The sequence below is a fragment of the Cygnus atratus genome, chromosome 7 (genome assembly GCF_013377495.2).
Source record: "Cygnus atratus isolate AKBS03 ecotype Queensland, Australia chromosome 7, CAtr_DNAZoo_HiC_assembly, whole genome shotgun sequence".
Lineage (NCBI taxonomy): Eukaryota > Metazoa > Chordata > Aves > Anseriformes > Anatidae > Cygnus > Cygnus atratus.
The window spans coordinates 27,725,079-27,751,554 of record NC_066368.1 but is presented as its reverse complement, the minus strand read 5'-3'; the positions used below and the strand labels follow the sequence as shown (position 1 = coordinate 27,751,554).

The window sequence follows — 26,476 nt, the reverse complement described above, 5'->3', positions numbered from 1 at the left end:
AGCCAAAGATGAGTCCTGGACAAAGCTTTGCCAGCCAGCTGGGCTGTGCTTACTAAGGGTCAGAGCACAGTCCCCAGATTGGCTTTGAGCATCTTGGGTCCCTTAGCCTGTGAGGCTGCCAGGTTATATTTAATAGAAAGCTCCTTGCAACAGTCCACAGAGGATCCATGATTTTGAGGAACTAAGAAAAGGTAAGGGCTTCCTGGCCATGCCTTGTCCCTCTGCCTGTCCCAAGGACCTGCGACAAAGGTGTGGGAGGCAGGAGCAGAGCTAGTTTTCCATCCAGGCATTCCTCCACAGCAGGGGGATTGGTCCAATGCTTTTTTGACCTTTCAGGTTGCAGAAGGAGCATCTGTTCATATTCCTGGGAGGCAATGTTCTTTATGGCTCATTAGGACTCCAGTTCTTCAATCCCTTTAGTAAAAGTAATAGACCAAAGTGTGGGTAGCCTGGGGAAGAGACAGCGTAAGAACTTAAGTGAGAGAACTAAGACTTAAAGTGAGCCTTTTCCTCAGATGAGTGTTTAGGTTTTATTTAAATAATTAATTTGTGGAGAATTTAGCCTTGGATCGCAGTCTTTCTCTTCCACCCATGTTCTTTGGGTTTGTTACAGAAGACAGAAAATGAAACAGTTGAATACAATCAGCCCGTTTTGCCTTGAATGAGCTTTAAGATAAAATACTCCCTTTTTTCCAAGTATTTAGAAGTCCAAAAAAAGGTACTAGTAGTGAGTTGGAGGAAGTGCTGATGTTTTCTGAGGAAATCTGTGCAAACGACGAACTTGGAATTGTAACATTATCAAGTGCTAAGTCTCCAGCCATCCTTTTGGCTTCAGAGAATGATTTCTGCAAAGCAAGGATGTTCCTTTTATATAGAGCAAAACAGAAATACCTCTTGCCCAGTAATATTTAATGACGGTAGCTATCTCCCCTTGTTTAGATTAAAATTACAGGCCTCAGATTGCAAGTTGTAATATTTGTTTTCTTCTGATTGCTGCCTTTAGCTCCTCAGTAAACGCCATTGACTGCTCTGTGGGTAACTCCAAAGAAGCCTCCGGGGCTGAATATATTAAAATCCACAGCATTCCACAGAAAATTACAAAATTCTCCCCAAATTGCCCCCGCAATTTTCCACTGGCCTTCTTTATGAGCTGCAGGCAAAGGAGGGTGATCTGTTGTGCTTGTCCTATTCCTGTTTTTCTTCCTGTTTTAAATATAGCGGAATATATAAAATAATGAAGTGGTATTCAGAAACAATTCTTTTGCCAGGTCTTCCATCTGTTATTCTGTATAATCCTAATTTCTGTACAAAAAAACAGAGCCATGGTATGCAACTCAATATGTTACAAGATGTTTATTTTCATCAGCATGGTCCAATAAAGTACATAGCTCAAATATTAACATTGGAGTATGTTAAGATTTCATTACTATTTGATCTATATATTTTACTGACATAAATGGATAAAAATAAACAGCTTGTAACATATAGAGTTACAGACTATGCTTTTATGGATTTATAGAATTCTGTGGTGGATTTGGGTTTTGCAGCAGATTTATTTTCTCTAATTTAGTTAAAATAACTATGTAATCATTATTTGTGCTGAGTATGGTTCTAGCTTCAGTTTCGTAATTCACCGTGGGATTTGTCTGCAAAACTTCTGATGGTTAATGACCCTGTATTGATTGAGATTCTCTTTTGTGAGACCGGATTGCTTGTGACTTGATAATGAATCAGTCAGATCACTCCATTTTAGAGAGAGAGAAAACAGGCATAGTGTTAACTTACAAAAAAAAAAAAAAAGGAAAAAACGACACCCAAAGCTCTGCGCGCTCTATATATTCTGTAGGGGCTTTTATAGTGCTTGTAGTACATGCTGTTCTGAAAGTGCCACACATACATTTGTTGTTGTGAACTCAAACGCTGTAGAATCTGTAAAGATGCAAGATTAAATTTTCCATTGCCATTTTTACAGATAACAGCCCGTCGACAATGGAAACATATTTATGATGAATTAGGTGGTAACCCTGGAAGCACAAGTGCTGCTACATGTACTCGCAGACATTATGAAAGGTAAGATAACAAATCTGAAATGCTTGTTTAATAATGAAAAAATTAATTTGGAGAGCCTTCAAAGTGTTTTATAAAGAATTAGAGAAAGAGAGAGAGAGAGAGGATTCTTAAAGATATAGTAAATATTCCCCCAACATTTTAGTCAGATAATCCATTGTAATTTAAACCAGAGTGTGTGTCTTCGGTGACTAAACAAATAAAACAAGAATCTGATTTTTCTTTGGTACATATCTTAATTTTTACAACAGTTTTCTGAGTAAAGAAGCCAAAAAATAGAGCAAAGCATACTCAAGGAAAAATGAGGAATGACAGCTAATTGATGCAAACACTTGTCTTTTGTCGTTTTTTAGGAATACCAATTAAGCAAATTGTGGTTGTGATCAAAATAACGGGGCAGCCCACAATGCAGGGTGCTGTTAATGTTGTAGGTCATGCAGAGCATTGCATTCCTCTTCTTCACTGCATTCCTTCCCTCCTCCCTGCCTGCAAGCTGCTGCCAAGCACTCTTTCTCTGCAGCCATTGTTGCTGGTCAGAACTGTTGATTTCTTATTCTTCACATGTAGATAATAACTTCCAGGGCTTGTGAAGCCAACACGCATTGAATAAAATACTGGAGCTGGAATGTTGTTTTGGTTTGCTTTGGTTTTTAGAAACAACTCTTTTTTTTTTTCTTTTTTTTTTTTTTTTTTGTAAGACAAGCAAACGTTAATAAAAGCTCTGCAATTTCAGGCTCAGATAAGGGAAGTCCAATCTCTTGTTTCTGGGCATAAGAAAGTTACTGTACTGAGCTCAGGAAGAGGTTGTACTTGCCTGTGCAGAAGGTGGCACAGCAGAGCTGCATTGGGCAGTTTTTCACCTTCTTTTTGTGCCTTACATGTTGGCCACTCCAAGGGAGACCCTGCCCTCATCGTGGAGGGGAGGTTCACAACCCTCATTTACAGGAGACATCTCCACCACAAGGGCTTGGGTGAACAAAGAAATTGCATCTAATGCACCATAACAGTTAGAGTTAGAAGCTTTCCAGAGATCGAGCCAAGCAGCAGAGCAAATTGTGCACGTTGCTGTACACGTCAGATGGGGTTTTCCCTGCCGTTGCATTGCTGACAAATGTTACAGATTGCTGTAATTGACTCATCAGATTGTGGGCATTCGGCTCTTCCCCTCCATTATTACAGCCCCGGTAGGCTCAAGGCTTCCTCTTGCACCCAAGCCAGCTGATTGGTTTGAAGCTGGTAGTCTGGGTCTTCCCTCGCCAGATGCGCTGTGCAAAATCCTGTTTACTTCTCAGAGGAGACCCGGGCACACGCGAGAGTTAGGGCTCTGCGGGTTTGGGTCACGACTGTTGCTGGGCTCTGTGATGAAATCCGAGATTCACTGAGAGAGCAACTCTCTTGTAGTGGTGGAAAAATAAATGAGCCATTCACAAATACTCCATGAACCCTTCTCTCTTTCTTCTGCTTTCATGCTAGTGGTTTATTATTTTACATGCAAAACCCTGGAATTGCACTCTTCTTTGATGCACAGAGACTCCTCCATGTGACTTCATTACTTAGGGATGTACTACAAAGTCCATTACACTCACTAGAAAAACTGAGCAGACTCACCATGCCTTGAGAACTCAACAGCCTTTCCCAGCTACCCAAAACCAATTCTGCTTGCCCCAAGCCAGTCTGAGGGAGGACACAACTATAGTCGATGGTTAGGATGGGTCTTAAGACACCAAAGAGCTCCAATGTGAGCCATTGGATTCCAGAGCCACTGTGTAATTCTGGGTTCGGTCTGATACAAGGCAGGACCTATTTTTCAGGTCTTTGTGGCAGGCTGTCAGAAGACAGCATTTGGAGAAAAAGTGTTGTAGAATTTTTAGATCAGCCCTGAGGTAACCTAAAATATGCTTTATCAAATCTGGTCTGAAAAACAAAAATACATATAGAAAGAAAAAACTCAGTGACTGGTCCAATCTCTAGATTTCTAGGGTTAGACACTTTTTTCCACTATGGGAAAGCTGTATTAAGCCTCAGACTTGGAAAAAAGTAAATTAAATTGTCATGGTTTGTTTCAGCTGGTAATTCTAACTACAGCACCTGTAAATGTAATGTTCATTTATAGCCGAAGTGCTCAGATGACATTTAATCTAAAACTAGAACTGCAGCACAGGAATACACATTCATGATTCAGGACACACATACATTTTCTAACTTGAAGGTGAGCTGTAAAGCTAAACTGGAAATTGAATTAAGCTGGGAAGTAAATGCTGAATAAACCTCATGATTTTTCCTTTCTGAATCCCATGGGTCTTTCCTTGCTTACTGGAGGCAGAACACAAGGTTCCCTGGCATCACTGGTACCGCTGCTGTTTGGCTTAGCCTTGCCATTTGTCTCTACAACTAGATGTCAGGGGCAGCCGTGTTGAGATAACTAGCTTCTTTCCAACATGATGGAGAAGCTACCAGCTGTTTACACTGGCTTGAGCATACCATGGCTGCTTAGATGGCGCGACCTTTCAATGACATCGTTAGGATGCTGCGGAGCGAAATGGCACATGCCCTCCACTGCTTATAACTTCTAAAAAGGCAGGATATGGCTGCAACCCCCCGGTACCAATGTGGCAAACACTAAAGCAGAGCCAAAAGCAGAGGAGTCACGGCATGGCCAAATCTATAGCGACTGCTCTGCTCCCCCTCCAGCACCCAGGCGGGGAGGAGAGGCTGGGTGCTGCAGGTGGGCAGAGCGCCTGGGTCAGCGAGGCGATGGCTTTGTTTCTCTCCTAAAGGGGAAAGATTTTGTGTGCAATGTCAGCTGATTCATTTCATGAAGTACAGTTTGGGTTTCCAGTAAGTGGCTTCATTTTAAAACAAGGCGAGGTTGCCAGTTTTTCAGTAAGCGTTGTCTGTATATTAGTTAGACAACTTTTGTTTTATTAATGAGTATAATAATGAAAGTGCAGGTTGCTGAGTGGAAGCAATGGGTGTTTTTATTTAAAGCATAGCCGGAATCACATAATGCCAATGAATGCGTTATTGTCACTGTAGGCATGGCTGGTCTGAACCTGCCTCTGATTGGGTTATTTCACGTAGGCCCAGGCACTTCATAAAAATGTCTTTGTCAGCCTAGTTTCCCTTCCAAACCTATTCATCTCTGTCAGTTTTTAATATTAGTACCAGGCTCTTGGCTATAGTCCATTAGTACTGCACTTAATTGCTCATGTTACAGATGATTACCAATATAAAAAGCATTAATGTTTTCCCATCGTGGGGCTGTTGCTCTCTACATGATTCAGACCGTACGGAGCTTGTGAGTTGTTGTTGTTTTGGTCATTAACTTTCTTTCTTTGTGCTCCTCTCCGTGCAGTCACCTTGCCCAGTCGTGCAGCGTAGGGGCGTGAGCGGCTGGTGTTGGCTGGTTCAGGCTGAGCCTTTCCTGGGAAACGGAGAGGTCCTTGTCGGTGCCCCGCATCTCTTGGTTGTCAGAAACAGCTACTTTTCTGCGAAGCACCTTTCTCCCCGCTGCCTTCCCCTAATAATGCAGATGTGGTTTTCACATGCAGGGGCTGATGTTTCTTTCGCTTTTACACAAAGCACATGATCAGCAGCTTTACTTATCCTGCGTAAACGATAGGCTGTGTTTCTGCAATGCTGGTGACGTTGTCGTTAGGGATTTTTCATAAATATCACACCTCCACCCCCTAAAAAAAACCAACAACGAAAATCCACCACCAACTTGCTATTTCGCAAGGTATAAGAAGTTCCAAATAAAGCTCACTGAACAAAACAGAAATATGAGCAGTGGCCTGTTGGGGCCTTTTCTGCCTCAAAGTCTGGCCGCATTTCATCTCTGCTTCCTCCGAAGCAAGCCCCGCTCGCTCGGCAGCCCCAGGCAACCCGGCCGGGGCTGGGGATGCGGGGTGTGCCGCGGCGTGCGCTACTGCCCCGCAGCCACCCGGCGGGCAGTTGTGTCGCGTTGGAAGGGGCCACGTGCTCCCAGGATTTGGAAATGAGGAGGTATAGTCTCTTGTGCAGCTCAGAGCCCCTTCTGCCATTTTTCTGTCGTAACCGCTCACATAAATATTACACGTTATCAGAAACACAAGGCAGGTCAAAGTCGGTCCCTTACATGGTTTTCTTGTAACAACCGTAAAGTTTCTCTACCCTAAGGATATTGTGAAGTAATTCAATATGCAAGAGAGTCCTGCGTTCCACACAAATGCTGCTTGGTTTTGTTAAAGTGTTTGGATAACTCTGGTGGAGTGTAAGCATTTTGGTGGAGTTTTGTAGGAAATAGCAGCCAGTCTTTTAGAGGGGAGAAAAAATAAGATTCTGTTATAACGTATACATGGAAATGCTTATGGTTGTCTTTTAATGCACATTATAATTAATAGAAGGTTTTGGTTTACAATGTTAAGTGTGAAAACATCCTTAGGCAAAAATTAATCAAGTGTTATGTCATCCTGTAAACTACAGCTAGCTCTTTGTTTGACCCAAAAAATTTTGCCAAGCAGTAGTTTTTTCATGTCATACTAACTTGATTGTTTTATTTTTGTCTTCACCCCACTTTCCTGCCCCCCTCCCACTTCAGCTAGTCACAGACTCCCAGAAAACTTTGCAAGTTTCAAATTGTCTCAATAGTTTTCCATCAAGCATGAATTTAAGCCTGAAGATAGATGAGGTGTCTGTCCTCTTTTCCTTCTTTTTCTTTTCCTGTTTTTTTTTTTTGATAAATAACAAGAGGTTTCTACTTATGATTTTCTGCCCTCAGGGCTTTATCATTAAGATTAAATAACTGTACTCTCAAGCATACCACTGAACAAACATCTTTTCAATTATGTGAGTAACAGATGCTGTAACAAAGGAACTATTGAAAATTCAGAAAGCTTTCCCCCTCCCCAAAATTTAAAAAGTATCAGATGACAGAGGAATGTAATTGTTTACCATTAAAACAGATCCTTAACTGTCCATTCAAAACATCTGAGAACACGCTGTTTTTTCAGAATTTCGTCAGGACTGGGTTTACAACCCAGGAGACTTACTGGCCAGCACTGGAGTCATTGGGTGAGTGTGCTGGGCGACCAGGCGTTCCCTTCCAGTGACTGCACAGCAATGGTCTCTCTCCCTTGTCGAAATTGTTTCCCAGCCTTCTTTCCACCCAGGGTTTTGTCCCAGCAGGACTGGGGCATGCAGTGTGCTACCCAGGGCCCCGGGGTGGGTGTCAGCCAGGCAGAGAAGAGCTTCCTGTCCGTGCACCCCCTGCACTGGTGTGAATCGGCTCTCAGCAGGCACTGCGGCTGTGCACACGCGGGGTCCCGGCACTCCTAGCATCTGAGCTGGGTGTGCATCTTTGGTCAGCATCAGGCCAAGCGTGTTGGTCCCTCTTGGTGACTCCACTTCGTGACATCCAGGAGTAGGGACAGGCTGTGCTCACGGGGACATGGCCCGTTTCCTTGCTGGGAGCTGAGCTGTCCCAGGAGGGTGCTGCGCAATGGGAGATGTGCAACTCTCCTTTGCAGGAGCAGCACCAGGGCTGGGGAGTAAGTTGTTCCCTCTCACATTCCCCAAGTCTGATGGGAATCTCCACCTTGTATTTTACTGCAGGGCTTTGCTAACATGGCAGGGGCTGCCTGTGGTTAGCCCAGCTTTGTGCAGTGGAGATGTGGCTCCAAGCTCCCAGGCCGGGTCAGCAGGATTTCCCTCTAGGAGACCTGCACCCTGCCAGCAGTGCAAAATGACATCTGTAAGCTTGTATTGAGCACAGGGGCTGGGCATTGCACAGTCTGTGCAGACCATTTTGCACTATTGGGCAAAATGTATTACTGCCTGTAGATGGAAAATGGTGACTGTGGCTAAAACAGAGGCTTGTAGTGATTTTGGTAGGTGACTTGGGTCACCTTCGCAGTCCCCATCACCCTTCCTTTGAATCTTTCCCATGCAGTAAATCTGGGATGGTTGTTCATTTCCCCCTGCTGAGCCATAGGTTGGAGAGTGTCTGAGCTTCCATCACCTGGCTGTGCAGCTAAATCAACAGCTGTGTTTGTAATGTCACTAATTTCCAGTTTACTTAAAACAAAGTGTCTTTGAATTCTCTTACAGCAAGGCAGTTCCCACCTTTCAGCAGCGAGCCATTCTCATTACCCACCAGCACTCCCAGTGGGCTGTGAGGAAAGTTGTTGATGAAAGGATGAAAGAGCCATTTCTTTAAGGAAGGAAAGTTCTTTGGGAACAAAATTGAACTCAGACATATTTTGCCTTTGCTGATAAAATACATGCCAGTTTTGTACTTCAGACAAATGCAAATAATCCTATTGCTATTATATTCTGCACAAAAGCATGCAAGGCTTGCTTTCGTAACCCTGGATTGTACAATGCAGCACGGGGAAATCAGGCTGGAGGAACACACTGCTTGATTTCCTCATTGTGTTTTATATTCCCATTTCAGAAAATAGGCTGAGATCTTAGAGCTTGGGTTATTCCTCCCCCCTTTTCTCTGCGGGGAATTGGTCGCTGGTGCCCAGGAGAGCTGCCTGACGCTCCCGTCCATCCCCACCAGCTGATTGCCGTTGAAGGTGACTTGTTTCCTATGCTTGCACCGACAGCATTGCCCCAAGATTTGTCCCTTTTAAAGAGCATCAGTGTAAAAAAGATAAGCCTTCTCTCGGGATCAGAGCTAGGGCATTCCTTCTGGTCCCTTAAAACAACTGAATATTTTGCCACCGAGTTTCTAGGGAAGGAGAATGGGGCTTCTGCAACTGAGGTTATCAACTGGGGGCCCTCTACTCTGGGGGCAGCATGGGGCTGTCCCTGGAGCCGCCCCATCTCAGTGGCTACTCATCCTGGGCTGTGCTCAGACCCACGGCTGCAGGCAGCTCTGCCCCACTGCTCTCGAGGACCTAACAGAGGGTTCCCCGTCAAACTGGGCTGGCTCCAGCAATGCATTCAGAGGAAGGAAGGAGCAAGACCCGCAGTGGCATAAAGTGCCCAGGAGGGAGGTGTTTTCTGAACTCCTACCAGTAAGGTGATTTGTTGCCTGTCCCTTCTGAGTGTTCCTGAAACTCTAAGCATTTAGTGTTCTCATGATTTACATTAGCATCTAATCCTTGCGTAATCTCGCTAATCCCTTGGCCCTGAGATACCCCCTGGCAGTGAGTTCCACGGGTTAACTGGTGGCTGTATTCATTTGGTGGAGCAGATTTAAGTCTTTTTCCATTCCCATTGCAAACAGCTTCCTTAACCTTCTTGCCAAGAATGGAAACAGGGCAGCGTCTCCCGAGTAATGGGCTTTGGTATTTTACGTCCTTCCAAGATTATTCTTGTGGCTGAGAGGCTCCCTTGCGCACTGTTTTGTGTTGGGCTTGGAGCCCTTGAGAAAGCAAGATGATGTCAATGGGAGACATGCCGGAATATTTTATTCTGCCAGAAAGCAAGCAAAAATAACCACTGAAACAAATAGTATAAAAATACTGTAGGGGTTGTGCTGAACAGCCTCCTGCCCTCCTTCCCCCGTGCAGCCCATGGAGAGAGCGCTGTGTCCTGGGCATATGGTTCCTCCCTGGCCTGAGCGCTCCGCAATATCCACACACAGTGGGGAGAATTAGAGAGGAAACTGGCAGCCTTAACATTTAATTTCCTTCCTCTTTCTGGGTTGGTCAGATCCTTTGCATTATTGTAGCTACTTTTTTTATCATGTCTATAAATAGATGTGCTCTCATGTGTCCTGTGAAGCAGAGTTGGGCCAAAAAAGTCATTTGTTCTGCATAATCAATACATGAAGATGTAGTGGTTACTGGCTCAGATTAGACTTTGTATTGTTATTTCTATAGCTGGGAAAAAAATGTTGACTAATAAGGATTAAGGGCTTTTTTTTTTTCTTTTTATGAAATGCTAATGATGAAGACATGTTTGATATACTGTGAAATACATTTCTCTAATGTGAAGTTTCTGCTTTTTGTTGGGAAAGAGATTCAGTCCCTGGAGGATTTTAGAATTTGTAAATATAAAATTATCTGCTTCAGTGTTTTTTAAAAAAAGGTTGGCAGAAAGCCAGATTACTTACATTACTGTAATAGATTTACTGACCTCTGACATCTGCTGCAGAGAAGTACATTGAATTTTTCATAATATCAGATGATGCAGATCTAAAAACTGAGTACACTCTGCACCATTATTTAATTCAGGACTTAGTAAAGCAAAATCTTTTTTTGAGTAGCAGTTTATACGTGATTAAACTTAATATTGCCGATTGTAATAAATCAGGATTAGTATAGTACTGATTTGTTAATCTAACTTGTATTGATTTTAAGTTGTCTTTATTTAAAAAAAAAAAGGACTCGCTTTTCACAGTGACTGAATTTAATAAGAAGCTCTGTGATAGCAAAGACTCCCCTACTGTTTCTGCTCTTGGCTGGAAAATGTTATTCTTGTATTATTCCAGGAAAAAAAAAAAAACTCATGCTGCTAAAAATCTGCTGCCTGTGGAAAGATTTTTTAATACACTAGTGCTTACATATTCTATTTATGTTAATTGACTTATAAATAATACATTTTATTAATCTTAATATTGGAATCATGATCATGATAAAGACCCTTTTATTTGGTCTCCTCGCAGGCTTTACAAGTAAATATTCTTCAGCCCACAGAATACTCCCCCCCTTTTCCTTCTTTATGGGCACTTTGATGCCCCCCGCGGGAGGCGGCCGCGGCTGAGGGCGGCGCGGGCATTGTGCCGAGCGGGGCACGTCCGAGGCACTGGGGCACACGTTTGTGAGCGCCGTCTCTGCCCTTCCTTGCGCAAAGATTGATTAAATCTTACCTGCACTGCACATATTTGACAAAACCCTTGTGTTCATTTCAGACATGTCACATTCTGCTAAACTATTTGGATAATAGCGAATCGCATTCTTCCTGCGTTGGGCAATATTGACCTTAACTTGGCTGCGCAGCGAGTGGTAATGGCATGTGAGCTGGGGCTTTAACTGTTCCGAGAGCTGCGTTAGCTTTATTACCCTTGTGCTATAAAAACTTCTAATAATCAAATGATAAGATCATATCCTGTGGGTAATTGTGTTGTACCGTGACAGGATAACCGAAAAAACATTCAGTGAAAATTGTAACCAGCGGAAGTCTCGATGCGAAGCAGCAGTTGCTCGTGTGGTTGGCCTTCGTGCGCACCTTCTCGCCGGGATTCCCCCGCCGCCCCCAGCAGCCCCCCAAAACGGTCTCTGCGGCACGTGGGGCTCGCTGGAAGCGAGGAGGGAGAGCTCCTAGAACAAGCCATCCTTGTGTTTTGATTCAGTTTTACCTTAGTCATGCCTCCTTCCAGATACAAGAAACATTTAATTCCAGATTTCCTGCTGCTGGCTCCAGGCCTTTGACCGGTGATGTGAAATGTATTTTTACTGCTGTCGTACTGCCAACTGCTGAGCTCAGTGAAAAATAGCTAAAATGAAAATGTTGTACTCCCACGTGAACTCTTCAGATCAGAAAAGGAAATTTAAGGCACGGTCGCTAATTAGCGCCGAAGCTAATGAGTCCTGGTGAGGTGCACCACAAGGAGGAGGAGCCGCCGTGCCGCGGCACCCCGTGAGGCTGGGCGGGAGGCCCGCCAGCCGTCTGCCGCCCATTGCTGCGGCCACGGGGCTCGGCACGCGGCCTCCTCACGGCGAGGGCCACCGGTGGGCCGTGGGCCGTGGGCCGGGGCAGCCTCCTCGCCTGCTGATGGGACGCGGGCATTCGTAACGGGCGGCACGTTCCCATGGAAACAAAACAGAGTCAAACAGTCCCCTCGCAGCGCTCGCAGTGATTGTTGTAAAACGTGCTTTTATTAAAAGAGGTTTTAAATATTTAACACGTGGCAGGGCGACGTCGATGTAGCCCTGTGTGAAACCCGGCCTCGCCCCCAGTGAAGTCCGGAGCGCTGTGTGCAGCATGGGGAGGTATCCGGTGCTTTTATGAATATTTGTGCTTTGAGAGTGAAATTTAGCAGCCTCAAGTATGAACAAGATTATTTTTTTCTGATTCTGCTTAGTTATGCTTTTTATTATATAAACATTAACTGTAATATTACAGTGGGAAGCAGGTATTTGGCAACTACATATTATTTTGCTAAGTTTGCATAGAGGGAGCAGTTTCCAGTTTTAGCAGCTGTAACATGTTTAAACTCAGTTTGTAATGGGATCTGAAGATGAATATTCCCTGTGGGCTCTGCTTAGCTTCATTACTGGAGCCCTGCCAAATTCAGGGCTAGAAAGTATTATTCACGCCTCTTTGCACATACCATGTCAGAGCATGCTCAGTTAATGAATTTTGTTTCTAATATAGCATAAATTAGGTTTATATTTTAACATAATTTATGTTGTATTTTATTAAAATGTAAAATATTATGATCACGAGCAATCTAATTTCTGCTCTCTTAAGCCCAAACTGTGTTTGAACATCTAAGTATGTAAATCAAAATTGCATGCTTAGGAACTGATTCTAGGATAACAAACGAATATGTGAACCAAAGAGGTTTCTGCCTTGGAGTCTTAGATTAAAGATAATTACGGATTCCTGGTATTTGAACAGATTTATGTTGTTTATAAGCAAAGTACATTTTCTTCATAGAGTCAACTTGTCTTTTTTTTTTAAACAAATTATGTTTGCTGTATTAAAGTTCATATTTTTAAAGTCTCAGTCTTGTATTAATCCCACAGTGAGTCATTAATCATACCAAATGCATTATAAAAACTTTAATCACTGAAGTTGAAACTGAGATTGTAATGCAATCCATCCCTTTTAATTATATCAGTTATTTTTCCTTTCAGATCAAGAATTGCAAAGGGAAAACAGATAGATTAAAACTCAAAGTGTTTGATGCTTTTGGGGGAGGATATTTTTTCTGTTTGTGTTTCTTTCTTTTTTAAAGTGATTTGGTATGCTTTGTGGAGGCAAGTTCCACGGCTCAAAATTCCTTCACTTTTAACTCTTTTTCTCCGTCTTTCTTTCCTGTAAAAGACAAGACTCATTTGATAAGGCAGGGACCATGGTGACTGTCACTTTGCGGGTGTGTTTGGAAGGCTCCGGGTGGGCTGGTGCTGCACCACGCTGCGTGCTGTGCCTGCCGTTGCACGTTCTGCACTCCGATGTCTTCTACCCAGTTTCTGGCATTTACCCTTGCACTCAGGGGAACCTCCAGCCTGGGAACTGTGTAGCTGTTATCAGGTTGGCTGTGGCTTTGGAGGTGTTTTCCTGGGGTTTACTGCATGCTTTTAAGGGTAGGGAGGGGAAATAAAAGTAAATGGTTGCGCTTTTTTTCTATCAGTCTAAAACATAGTGGCTCATATCCTCATCTTTACAAATTGGTGTAGCCGCATAAACCACTGCAACCTTACTGACAACTGAGACATACCAACTCCATGGAATTTACGCCACATGATAATCTTGCCAAATAAATTGATTTATCATACTTGGATTTGTAGATGTAGAGTTTACAGTGTTGCTTTTATGCCATGGAAGAAAATAGATTTATTAAGTAAACTGCTCATAGTAGATACATTTTGTTCTTTGCTAGAATGGCAAAATCTGATCAATTATTTGTTCCTTAATCCCCTAGATTAATCCTGCCGTATGAAAGATTTATTAAAGGAGAGGAAGATAAGCCACTGCCTCCAGTGAAACCTCGAAAACAGGATAACAGTTCCCAGGAGGGTGAAGTGAAAACAAAAGTGTCTGGAACAAAACGCATCAAAAATGAAAACCAAAAGAGCAAGAAGGAAAAAGATAATGCACAGAAACCCCAAGATGCATCTGAGGTTGGTTGCTTTCCTGCTTTTCAACTTGTCAATTAAAAATGTGCAGCTTTAATCACTCAAAATACAGTGATAAAATAGGTAATTTAAACTGGAGGATTCCATCAGTTGGCCTTTGAGTTTGTTCAGCAATGGAAATTCATTTATTGTGGTACTGTTTGTGTTGTGATTTCACTGGGCTACAGCGACCAGTTAGTTTCTTATTGCCTAAGAGTGATGGCAGAAGACCAAGCTCTGGATGTAGCAAGTATCATTTCTGCTCATTGTATTATACAGTGGTCACCACGAAAAGATCAGCAGCTGCCAAAAGGAAACCACACAACTACCACAGTTATTTCCTAATCTAAGTATAGGGTACAAGAACCCTAATACTGCTGATAATGCTGTGGTAACTGTTGGATACAGCTGGTTTTTCTAGTGGTAACTCCTGGATCAGCGTTTCCATGCTTACAGATGTATGTACATGTCCACCAAAAGGATATCACTCCCCAGGATTTTTATCGTGTTATACTGAATCTCGCTTTAGACTCAAAGGTTGGATTTTGAGGGAAGCCTTAACTGAGACCGATGTCTCTCTCACATACCACAGCTGGTTTTCAGCTGAGATAGGTTCCTATGCTGTCACCTGCTTCACATGGGCAGGCCCTGGTTTCCAGATAGAGCCACATTGTGTGCACCCATAGGACAGCTCTCATAAAATAGTATTTGTGTTCACAGCCCATGATTAGATAGACCAGTGGGATTCATATTTGTCTGCAGGTAAGGGCAAGTTTCATGTTTTGTTCAGTGATATAAAACCAGTGGGGTTTTTGCTGCCATGTTTCTTAAGCACTTCTTTTGCCCATCTGAGCCACTTTGTCCTGTGCCCTCCGTGCACCCATGTGTGAGTGAGGCAGTGAAGCTCCTTGCACACAGCCCATGCACAAGATTCTGCTTTCCCTGTCTCAGTCTGCCAGGTCACAGCAGCCTTCAAGGCGTTGCAGTGGAAGTATTTAAAGAATGTCTAGACACATGGTGTGCCCAGCAGACTACAGCTGCTCCTTTGCCTTCATTGTCATCTGGCAGGTACTTAAGTCCTGTTTCTAAACCAGTTTGGAAATCGGTATTGAGTCAGCTACCAACAACCATCCTCCTTGTTGTTTAAAAAAAAAATCACAGAACCAGTAAACACAAATGCATCTGAGATTTGTGTTTCAAGAACAAAAAATTCTGATTTGCATGTCCCACTACCGCTTTAAGTTGTGCTTACGATGACAAATGTCATCTCCTGTCCAAACCAGAATTTGTTTTAAATTGTCTTGATCAACAGCAGCTTTAATACTGAATATAAGAGCACTCCTCAGAGAGAGGAGGTTTTTTTGGTTTACTCTTGCACCATAATTGTACATCAGGGAAACCTGTTGGGGGAGAACCCCTCTGCTCCTGATTGAAAATAACCTAGAGAGGAGAGTGCACCCAAGCGTCTTTAAGTCACTGGAAGGTCACAATACAAATCGCCCAAAGCAAGGAAATGTGGAGTTAAGGCTTGTGCTCCCTTCCCCTGTCACTCCTTTGTGTCTGGTTGTTTACTGTGGCGTCTTGGATCAGCAAGATACCTCACGTACTGTTGGTACTGCCACAGCTAAGCACAGCATAACAAGCCAGCAACAGAGCGTCAGACTTAACTTTGAATTTCCTTGCTTTTGTTGTTCCCTATCTCAAACTTCCTGCTGCTTAAACTGCAGTTATTTTTGTATGTGGATCGCAGGAAGAGTTCTTAAGCTGCGCTTATCGGAAGCGTAAGGAGCCTAGGCGAGACAATGAAAATGTACAATTGTGGCAGTTTCCCATTGTAAATTGGTACCTTTTACAGCAGAATTAATGTCTTCTCTCTGACTGAGATGAAAGATGCCGTCCTGCCCCCAGTTTAATCAGGGTGGGCAATTAAGGACCTCATCCTTCAATCAGGTCACAGTATGGGTGGTTACACGAAGACTGAGCAGGGAAGGCGCCCGCAGGAATGGGCACATCCGCCCTGGGGTGGGAACAGAGCTGCAGCGCCCATCGGTGCTGCTCCACAGGGAGGCTTCCGTGCCCAGAGCCTCGCGTCCAGCCCCACTGCCTGGAGCGAACTCCCGTGTAGGTGTGTAGGCATCGCCCCAGCCAAGGCACTGCTGAAACTGTTCCTGCACGTGGCCTCAAAGCTGGCTGTAGCAGTGGGCTGCAAAAGCATACCACGCTACAGATGTGCGGTCCTCTCCATTGCATGTTCAACTCATGCAGCATATGAAGTATGTGGGGAGATACTATAACTTTAATTTATTAGGGTTGCATTTGCTTTTGTGCTCTTCGCTGTTTTCCTGCCATCACAATGACATTGTCAGTGTAACAAGATACCAGACAAAATGCTATTAGCCTTAGACTGCACATTTCCTCACAATAGCTGAGACTTCAATCAAAATGTTGCTTAACAGAAACAAAGAGCAGAATGTACAGTTATTAAATATGATTTCTCTCTTTTTTTTCCGCCTTGCTTTGCTCATCTGTCTGGTATTTTCCTGTAATTTTATAAGCTCAAGAGACTAGTGATACTACTTTGTAAAGGACCTAATGATGGTATTTGGACTGCAAAAGGCTGCTATTAGTTTAAAAAGAAGAAGTTACGATGACTAACAGACACTGTAACTAATAGGCCAACGAAACACACAGGAATATTTAAAAGCAGCTGCAAAGAAATAAATCTCTGAGATGGTTAGATTTGTTAGGACCTTCTCCAGCCCCTCGCTCCTATGACAGACCATAGAGCAGCATTTAGATACTAACTTTCTCGATGCGTCTTATCTTTACAACTAAGAAGGAAAGAAAACAATAATAATAAAGGGCTCGCACAATGCTGCTGTTTTATGATTGTCTTATACCACGACATGTCAGAGGAGAATGACAGCAGTTTTGAAAAGGGCTGTCAGTCAGCTGGATTGCAGATGGGACGCTCTGATGACCTCTGCGGGTCACAGTTCAGCCAGCGACATAATGGGATGAATAGCGTGAATTGTGCACACAAGCTGTATTAATGGGGGAGCAGAAAGAGCTGCAGTCCCATTGACAATAACGTATAAAAGCTATGTTTGTAATAGTGTGCACACACACTTACTGAATGTTGACAACTTCATTTTAATCCGTTAATAAAAAAATGTGTGTCCTAGTTAAGCTGCGGCAGTGATTTGCTGCCTACAATAGGGATTCCTAGTATGCCATTTCTATCATTTTCACACTTTAATGCAGAACTGGGTGTGAATGATCTCCTCTGTGATCACTGAATTTTAAGATAGCCGTTCTGGAGAGACTGCATTTTCATCTTTATGTAACAAAAAACATAGGATCTTTGTGCAGTTTTCATAGGTGAAAGAGAAAGCAAGCAAGAGAAATTTCTATAGCCTTATTGTTTGTGGTATGAAATCTGCTCTTCTGCATTTGCCTAATTAATTTCAAAAGAATATAACCTCAGTGTTTAGTTATCTGGTGAAGCCACTGGTGCCTCTAGTCAGGTTACAAACATCTGCTGTTTTGAAATGCCTTATTATGACATTGGCAGGGATGTTGTATTTCTTAATATTTCCAGGAGGTATGTTTCTTTGTTTGACTCTGATACCTGGTATTAGAGCTCTCACATTCCAACAAGGTGATTGACAAGTACATCTCTAGGAGTAGCAAATAGTGTACTGTGTATGATCTTATTAACAGCCTGCCAAATGCACAGCATTCTTATTACTGTCAATTGTATCATTTTATTAGGTTTCATCAGAACAAGAGAAAGATCAAGAATCAGCAGACCAGAAAAATTTCCCAGAACATCCTACAGCGGGAGAGATGAAACAGCCCATGCAAGGCCCTCCATCTCTTTTACCAGAGGCAGCTCGGCCTCTACCTCTGGAAAAGACAGATTTGACAGAAAACAGCTCGAACAGTGAGAAAGCCAAGGAGGATGTTCCTCACTCATCCTCTTTCTCAAGTATATCTGTGCCCCCAGAAGAAGATACTATGCTGGATGCCACTGTCACGAAACGAATGCACCCCTCAGCAGATGCCCTGGAAGACCCAAAGCTGGAACAAAGAATACACAAAGCTTTTAATGAGAGCTTAGAAAGCGAACCTTCAGAAATGCCCTTCACAGCTTTTCCAGTCCAGCTGCCCACTCAAAGTGACATGGAAGATGACAAATTGCCAGAGATGGCTGATTACATTGCAAACTGCACGGTGAAAGTGGATCAGCTGGGAAACGAAGATATCCACGACGCACTGAAGCAAACGCCCAAAGTACTGGTGGTCCAGAACTTCGACATGTTCAAAGAAAAGGAGCTGCCTGGGTCCATGAATGAAGACTCCACTTTTGGTTACACACCACTGCTCTACTCAAAGGGTAATCCAGGCATCATGTCACCCCTAGCAAAGAAAAAGCTGCTGTCGCAGGTCAGTGGGGCAGCCTTGTCATGTAGTTATCCTTATGGTTCTCCTCCACCTTTGATTAGCAAAAAGAAATTGAGCAGCAGAGATGAACTGTCCTCAAGCATATCACAAGGTCCCCACATCCCGAATTCTGATCCCATAGCAATTAATAGGCCAACAGTCATACAACATGTACAGAGTTTTAAAACCAAGGAAGAAAGGAAATCAATTAATGACGTTTTTAAACATGACGTGCTAAGTAAACCGGATCCTCAGCGCTGTGATTTTTCAAAACATCACCTCAGTTCTCTTGCTGAGTCGTATGTACCGAAGACAGATATCCAGGACTGCAAAGATAAATGAGTGAGAAAAGGGCACTGCAGCACTCCCATGTGCCCACTTTCTTGGCAGATTTTTATTCATCACCTCATCTGCACAGCCTTTATAGGCACACAGAACACCACCTTAATAATGAACAGACATCAAAGTACCTCCCCCGGGACATGTTCAGAGAGTCTGAAAATATTTCTACTTTTACTCAACACAAACACCAAGAAAAACTAAATTTAAATTATCACCCATCTTTGCATCAGCAAGAAAAAAAGGCGTCAGTGGAAGCCTCTTCAGATGATCAGCCAACAGATTTGAGTCTTCCAAAGAGCATACACAAACAGACTGCAAAGGCTCCCGGCTCCGGCCTCTCTCATTCATCTGTGGCCCAGCAAGAAGGCAAAGGTATCTCCCCGTTCCAGGCTGTGAGCAGCCAGACAGTGAGCATAGACTGTAACCCCAAAGCTTGCCGTGTGTCCCCCATGGCCATGACAGCCCCTAAAAAACACAGTGAGTTGCTCCACAGGTCTGGGAAGCAGCAGGCACAGAGACTGGAGAATCTGAGGAAGATGGAGGGGATGGTGCATCCTATCATAAGCCGCAGAACGAGCCCTCAAACCATCGGGGCTGCCCGGCCTTTGAAGCGGAGCCTGGAGGACTTGGACAAAGTCATTTCTGAAAAAAAAATCCGAGCTGTCTCTCCTCTGCACTTACCAAAGGAGACCTCGGCGAAAGAAAAGGTTCCCGATGCAGAGGGGGAAGGCAGCAAGCCGCTGCATGGCCTGCATTCAGGCAGCGTGCTGGAGAGCCACAAATTTCCCCTCTCGGCCCCGATCTTCCCAGGCTTGTATCCAGGAACCCTGTGCACAGGGCTGAACAATCGCCTCCCGCCTGGGTATTCCCATCCTTTACAGTACTTGAAAAATCAGACCGTGCTCTCCCCACTAATGCAGCCTTTGGCTCTTCATTCCTTCATGGTGCAGAGACAGTTCCTCACGTCCCCTACAAATTCTCAGCAACTGTATAGACACTTAGCCGCAGCAACACCTGTAGGAAGTTCGTACGGTGACCTTTTGCATAACAGCATTTATCCTTTAGCTGCTATAAACCCTCAAGCTGCATTTCCACCTTCCCAGCTGTCCTCTGTACATCCCAGCACAAAACTGTAAACCCCCTCACTCGAAAAAAAAGTCTGAGAAAACAAGTTCAGTTAGCGACATTCCTTCCCCTGTGACGATGTCTTGCAGATTTAGCAATCTGTATTTTTGTCAACCAGGATGCAGTCGTATCCCGCATAGCGGAAAGCTTCAGAGTGTGATCAAGACAGGACTACTTCTTTAATTCTGGCTCCACGTCAGCCCCCTCTCCCCTCACCCCTGCCCTGGCAAAACAACAACACACAAACACACAAAAAAAGTCTTTGGATTTTGCATATGTGTTTTCTGAAAGGACTTGTGTATGGTAAGAGCAAATGTTCAAAGGGAGCCGTGGAAATGCAGGCCCAGTCCTGAGCTCACTGAAATGAGAGGTGACATTTGCATTTGCTTTTCATTGAGCCAGGGACCAGAGGCTGAGCGTTGTTGCAAATGAGTCAAGGACTCAAGATGAACCTGGCAAGGAGAAGAGGGCCGAGAATCCACACAATCATTGGATGTGCTTTTTTGGGTAACTTTTCCTGACTTTTAAAGATTCAATCAATGCAATGTATAGTAAAACGGCAATAGATTTTTCATTTTAACACTATTAGAACAGAAGGGTAAACACTGTTTAATTTGACTGTACATATCCACTTCATAAACTACCAGTGTCACATTTGGTCACAATAATTTATATAGTTTTGTTTGTCCAGTATATTCTGTGCTCTTTATGTTCATTTCTTGTTTTGTTTTTGTTTTTCTTTTTTTTTTAAATTAAACAGTATCATTTTATCTGCAACTTTTTTTAAAGGCTGTGGCTGTCCTAATTTTTTTTATGTGTTTGTAATTTTTCCAGTTTCTTCATACTTGGAGCAGCGTTTTTGTTTTATTTTTGTGGTAACGTTTACTGTTTACAAACTGAAGCAACTGGTTCAGATTCATTTTAACGGATATAAACATACTGTAGGTAATATTATGGTGCAAGGATGCAAGCAAGGTTCCTTTCCCTACAGTCCAGTCCTGCAGGGTGCTGAGCACCTCCCGCTCTCCTCATGCTGTTGCGGCGGCTCACGCACTGCTTTCCCCTTCCCACCAAGCTTTGCTTTCCCATATCATGGTCCGTGAATTTGTCAAGAGTCGCACTTACCTTACCTAGGCTGTGAAACCCTCCTGTGTACCAGATCTAGAAAACAAAACCTCACTGACACGAGCTGCTGGTTGGCAGAGGGGTCCAGAAAACGGATTTGTGGTTTGCAAGAATGTTGAGAATTTCAGAAATTAGGACAGGAGCCCGTGCTGGTTTGAACCAGAGGTGGCTGGGTCCCATGCCATGGGCCAAGCTCGGTGGAATGGGTTGGGGTTGTGTGCAGTGGTTGCCCCGCCAGCCCCGGCTTCCCCACTGATGAGCGCAGCCAGCGCCCGTGGGCTGGGTCTCTGCTGGTGGCATCCAGCCCCTGAGGTGGCAGCGGAGCTGGTGCCTGCTGGGACGGTCCTTCCACACCCTGCGGGCACCGCAGCCCTCCCCGGGCATCCTCCACAGAGCAGAAGCCAGGAGCAGAGGGGCTGGGTTTTGATAACGAAAGAGCTTTCCTGTGGATGCATGTTCACGTTGAAGGATGTCACCGCCATGCAGCTGAGCGTAGACATCGATAAAGAGAAGTGTGGCTTGGAGGCTTTTTACAATGTGAACATTGGTTGTGATTCAAACCATCTCAGTTATTGTTCAAAGACAGCATAATCGATACGAAAACAAAAATGGAAACTACTAAGAAACACTTTGCATGCTAGGCATGTCATTAAATTTTCCCGTGATATGAAGCCAAATACAATATATAATGTATCATAGTTAATATCCAAAGGTGGAAACCAGAATAATATACTCATCTACTGTTAAAGATCCAGCTTCTTCGATTAAATACTTTATATTCCTGTGGTAAAACTATATTTAATTGATCAATAAACAGACTAGTAGAACTTAGAACATGGATGTGCCAATGCAGAGCATCCTGCTGCTCCACAGATCATACAGGAACAAAACCGCAGGCTCAGCTGGGCAGAGGCCATAATGTTGAGGACATCTCTAGTAAAGTTGCACTAGATCTGAATCATGTGAGAATCAGGGGTTTAGGGATGGGTGGGGGGAAGGAGGGTGGGGGGACAGAGAGAATATGAGAATCTACAGCAAACACAACTAGGAGCTTGTGTGTTTGGCAAAGCAAGCGTTTCTCCTTCTTGTTTAGGTTAAAACGTGTGTCCTGGATTTGTGCATTTGTTTACGCAAAGTGTCCGCTTTCCCTTTTGATTGTGTCGTGTTGGAGTTTGATCGTAGCCTTTGTGAAGCAGAGTTAACACCGTGCGGGGCAGGGGGAAGGTGAGCGGGGAGGGAGGCTCCTCACTTGCCCTAGGAGGACACTGGCCCCTTCAGTCTGGGGAGGCTCATCATATGATGGGCAAAACCTCAGGACAAATAAAAAGAAATGGTAGTGTAAACCCCCAACAGAAGTGGTGTGTTATTTGTTTAAAAACTCCTAAGAGAAATCTTGGAAATCTTTTGAAAGGCTATTGAATTCTCCATTGGCTGAAAAGTCTTTTTTTTTTTTTTTTAATGTCTTAAATAGGGCTTTGTTTGCATTGTTTGAGTTCAAGGGGCCTTATTATTGAATGAAATTGCACAAGCCTGTCTTTGTGCAATCAAACCATTGTTATTGCTAGGTTTGTAAAGGAAACTGTGGAATCTAATTGGCAATAGAGTCATAAATCTATTTACCAAGAACCAGTTCCAAGAAATGTTGCAAGCTGAACGCACTATGTCCAGGATTCATTAGGGATGCTAAAGGTTGTAACGGCCCAGCAGCAACGGCTCACGCGTGCCTTTTGGCTGCAGGCTGAGCCTGACTTCACGAAGCACATCAGCAGTAGCACTTGTCAGTGCAGTGCACTCCTAGCAAGAGCCGAGGTGTGCGAGGACGGCGTTTTGCAAGTCTGTCTTGGCAACGTGAAGTGTTTGCCTGGTATACCCATGCATGGGAAGTAGTTTGTCCCAGTTCGGGACAAGGCGGCAGCACGTGGCAGCGGTGTCGGGAGCTTTCGGGGCACACGGGGATGCTCCTTGGCGCGCTCTCCTCTGCAGTGGTCAACCAGGCGGCATCGGGGCCGATCGAACAGTTGTCACATTTTAGTGAGAATTCCTGAGAATTCCTGCGCTGGTGTGAGGCCCACGGCATTGGAACTGTTTCCATGAGCACTTACTATGGTGTTTGCTGTAAACGTGGTTGATACTTCACTTGTTCTCTTCCTCCTCCTCCCCTCCTTCCCTGGCCCCATAGTTTTAAATATGTTCTAATAATGGCAGCATAATCTACTAGCTGTTTATACTTTTTTAACTTTCTTTTGTTGTAAATATTGTATACTTTTTGTGATTCAAGTTATGTAGCCTATATGCTCTGTAAGGTGATGATTTGTATATATAAAAATGGCCCAGTAATATTATATAGTTTCCCATTTAAAAGGTTATTGAGTAACCTTTGCGTTAGTTTAAACACTACCAGAAATAAAGCTGAGCCAACTATAAACACTCAATTTTTGTATGTTTTCCAAATTGTACTTATTAATGCTTTTGATACTGTATTATGTGCCAATAGTTTCCCAATCACATAGCAGGCAAAAGATATTTTGTACTTTTTGATCCACTGTAATATTTAATAAAAAATGTTACTATCTGTTCCCTTTTGTGTTTGATTAATAATTCTGTAAACAGCCCTTATCGCATTGGGTTACATATTATCCCATCCGACCTTTCGGCCCTCTTCTATTGGCTTTTCGAGAGAAAATATCCCCTCCTGCAAATGATTAGATTAAAGAAATGGAAGTTTGTAATTTCCTAGAGGAGGAAGAGACAAGATCTTCAGTGCCCCTCTATTTTCGCAGTGTGCTCACATTAAAGTGTGTCGTGGTTATGTTGACTGCAGTCACAGCTTTGGATGGGATGACATTTATGCTTAGCCAGTGGCTTTGCTAGCAAATTTGCTCCATTTGCATCTTAGAGCAGGACTTCTTCCCGCTGGTATGGCAGGCTCAAACTGGGGCCTGAAAATGACCTTCTGTTCTTCCCACTACCACCAAGAGCAAGATTTTGGAGTCGGACACTAACTGGTGATTTTGTTGATGACAGTAAGCAGCCATCAAGTAAAATGAATTTGCATTCTGTTGGTTACTGGGTCCAATACCCGCCCCCTTAACTTGGCGGCCCTTTGAGAAAGCTGTGGTGCAGCAAGCATGGTCAGAGCACTGGTACGCTCCTGTCCTCTGTAGCCAGAAAAATCTTTTCATTGGCTGTATTTCAGGAATGTGCCATTGCTGCCCCACACACCTCAGCAGCAGGGGCAGATGTGCCCTGCAGTCCTAGGTTGTGGCTTAGCACTGTGGTCCTGGGGAGCGTGGGGGAGCCATCCCCATCCCAGGGGTCCCGAGAGCTGTGCGCCTGCCATGGTGGTGCCAGAGGTGGCTGCTGCTTTGTGCTCCCATCTCTGGGTGAGGCCATTTGCAGCCCTAGTGAGAGCTGGCACTTGAGCAGCAATTTCCCACTCAACATCCCCAAGCCATGGCTTTTGTCTTGTATGCAGTTACAGTACGGGGTGCCCAGCCTGTGGGGACGTGCGTGAGTACAGAGCGTGGTGGGGGATGCTCCCCTAACTGTGCTTCAGGCGGGCAAGCAGAGAGCAGGCTGATGTCACCGTTAGATGAGGCTTCCAGATACGTGCTGCGGTTGAGGGAAAGTCACAAAAAAAGCAACTCTTGTGCATGCGGGGAAATGAGGGGAAATACCAGCTGGGAGAAAAGGCAGACTTTCAGCACACGTGAAGCACCGTAGTGCCATTGGGCACTGTGGAGCTACGTCAAGCATCATTTGGGTTTGCCCGGGGGACACCTGGGTGACGGCCACCCAGAGCCCTGCACCACGGCAGTGGGCAGCCCTGCACCACCTCCCGGTGAAGGGACTGACCAGGCACCCATGGCCTGGCCCAGCTGCAGCGTCCCAGCCAGGTGCTGCCCGAGCCAGTGAGCAGTCAGCCCGTGTTTAATGATCTTGTCAGCCCGTGTTTAATGCCCTTGGCAGATCTCCTCTCTCTTTTGATGTCTGACTCCTTGTTCAATCATTCTTCAGAGCAGGCTGTGCAGTGATGGTCGTGGTTTCGGTATGCAGCATGTGTGAGCCAGCAGAACAAACCTTTCTCTGGTTTAACAGATAATTTTCTGAGTTACTTTTTTCACATTTTGTAACAAAGAGTAAATAGCCATGTCCTATGTGCTATCTCCACACCAACTGTGAAACTATAGGAAAAGATGGGACCCCCCCCAGCAAACATCTTCTCCCCTCCACTTCTGTCTTTTCCAAGGTTAAACATTTTATTTTTCTCTACCCACGTATGACTGAAGGAGGTGGGGGGAACACAGGCACGAAGTCTGTCGTTTGCTGTAGCTTCAGAGGCATGTTCACAGTCGAAGCAGCCCTGTCCCCAGAGGGCAGCAGCTGAAGTCACACAGGTGATGGAGCTGAGGAAGAGGTCTGTGCTAACATCACCTGTGGGTCTTGCAGGGGACATGGCACCTCCCCTTCATGTGCACCTGGAGCTGGGGTCACTTGAGTTTGGCAAGAGCAAGGCTGGGCAGTGCAGGGGGCAGAAGTGCAGAGGAGCTCTGCTTCCCGCTGTGCGGGGCCGAGGGCCTCTCCCAGCACCGCTGCCCATGCAGCGGCTGTCTCCAGGACATGAGGCCTGCTGGTGGTGGCTTCAGCTGTGTTTTCAGTTAGCTTTTTCAATTTGTCCTTCACGGGATTATTTAAAAAAAAAAAAAAAGTATTAAAAATGTTACATGCTCCATCTAGTGTCTTACCTGAGGCATGAGCCAGAGCTGCCATGGGATGGGACATCCTCTGCTGGGGCACTGGGAACCGAGTGGGCCTGTCCCAGGCGCAGAGCTCAGCCCCAAGCCCTGTCTCTGCCGGGGCATCGGCAGCCCCGCTACGTGGGAGAGCCAGGAGACTGCTGCCCTGGGGCACAGCCCAAAGTGGCTGCCATGGGCTGCGGGGGTCATGGTGGCAGCTGGGTAGGGCAGGGATGGCCCTGCCCAGGGACACTGAAGGCAAACACCAAGGGCTCGGGTCCTGAGCGGTGGCAGCAGGGAAGCTGTCCCCTCACCACAGCACATACTGCCCTTTCTGCCAGCCCCTGCTGGGGACACAGCAGTGGAGCAGTGGCACCGTCATGTCCTCTCAAGCCTCTGCTTCTGCTGTGCCAAAAGAGGGTTACAAACCCAGCACTGTAATGCTAAGGCGTTGTACTGGGGGAAAATGCGCTTCAAGGACCTGGAAGGGTTTTTCTCACCATGAGCAGAAAATTAAAGAAAAAAAATCTTTCATTGGCGAATTTACCACACAAAAAATCTTCCTCCTCCTCCTGAGGAGACAGAGCTGCTCCACAGCTGCTTTTTTTCTGTGATCAGCAACAAAACCCTTGGCAGACTCCTGGTGACAAGCGGCCACCTGATGGCGACTCCTCACCCCTCCCCCCTCCCTTCAGCGAGGCAGCCAGGGGCTGAGGTGCAAGGCACGTGGGGCTGTCCTCAACAGAGGATAAAAGGGAGGCAAAAGCCTGCAATTTTCACTCATTTCACTCTGGAATTGACCTGCAGAAATAAAATCAACCCTCAGCAATGTCTCAGGATGTCCCTCAGACCAGGTAT

The 26,476-nt window shown here is 44.8% G+C and overlaps 1 protein-coding gene across 1 annotated transcript in view; it reads left to right on the top strand.

Annotated features, from left to right (window-relative positions):
* The window catches only part of ARID5B (AT-rich interaction domain 5B), a 116,599-nt gene extending 93,142 nt beyond the window's left edge, over positions 1-23,457 (top strand). Inside the window, 4 exon segments of the mRNA XM_035544563.2 lie at positions 1,973-2,070; positions 13,652-13,850; positions 17,619-18,627; positions 18,630-23,457. Coding sequence (XP_035400456.1) covers positions 1,973-2,070; positions 13,652-13,850; positions 17,619-18,627; positions 18,630-19,768 — 2,445 coding nt within the window. The 3' untranslated portion in view covers positions 19,769-23,457.
* The last annotated feature ends 3,019 nt before the right edge of the window (positions 23,458-26,476 follow it).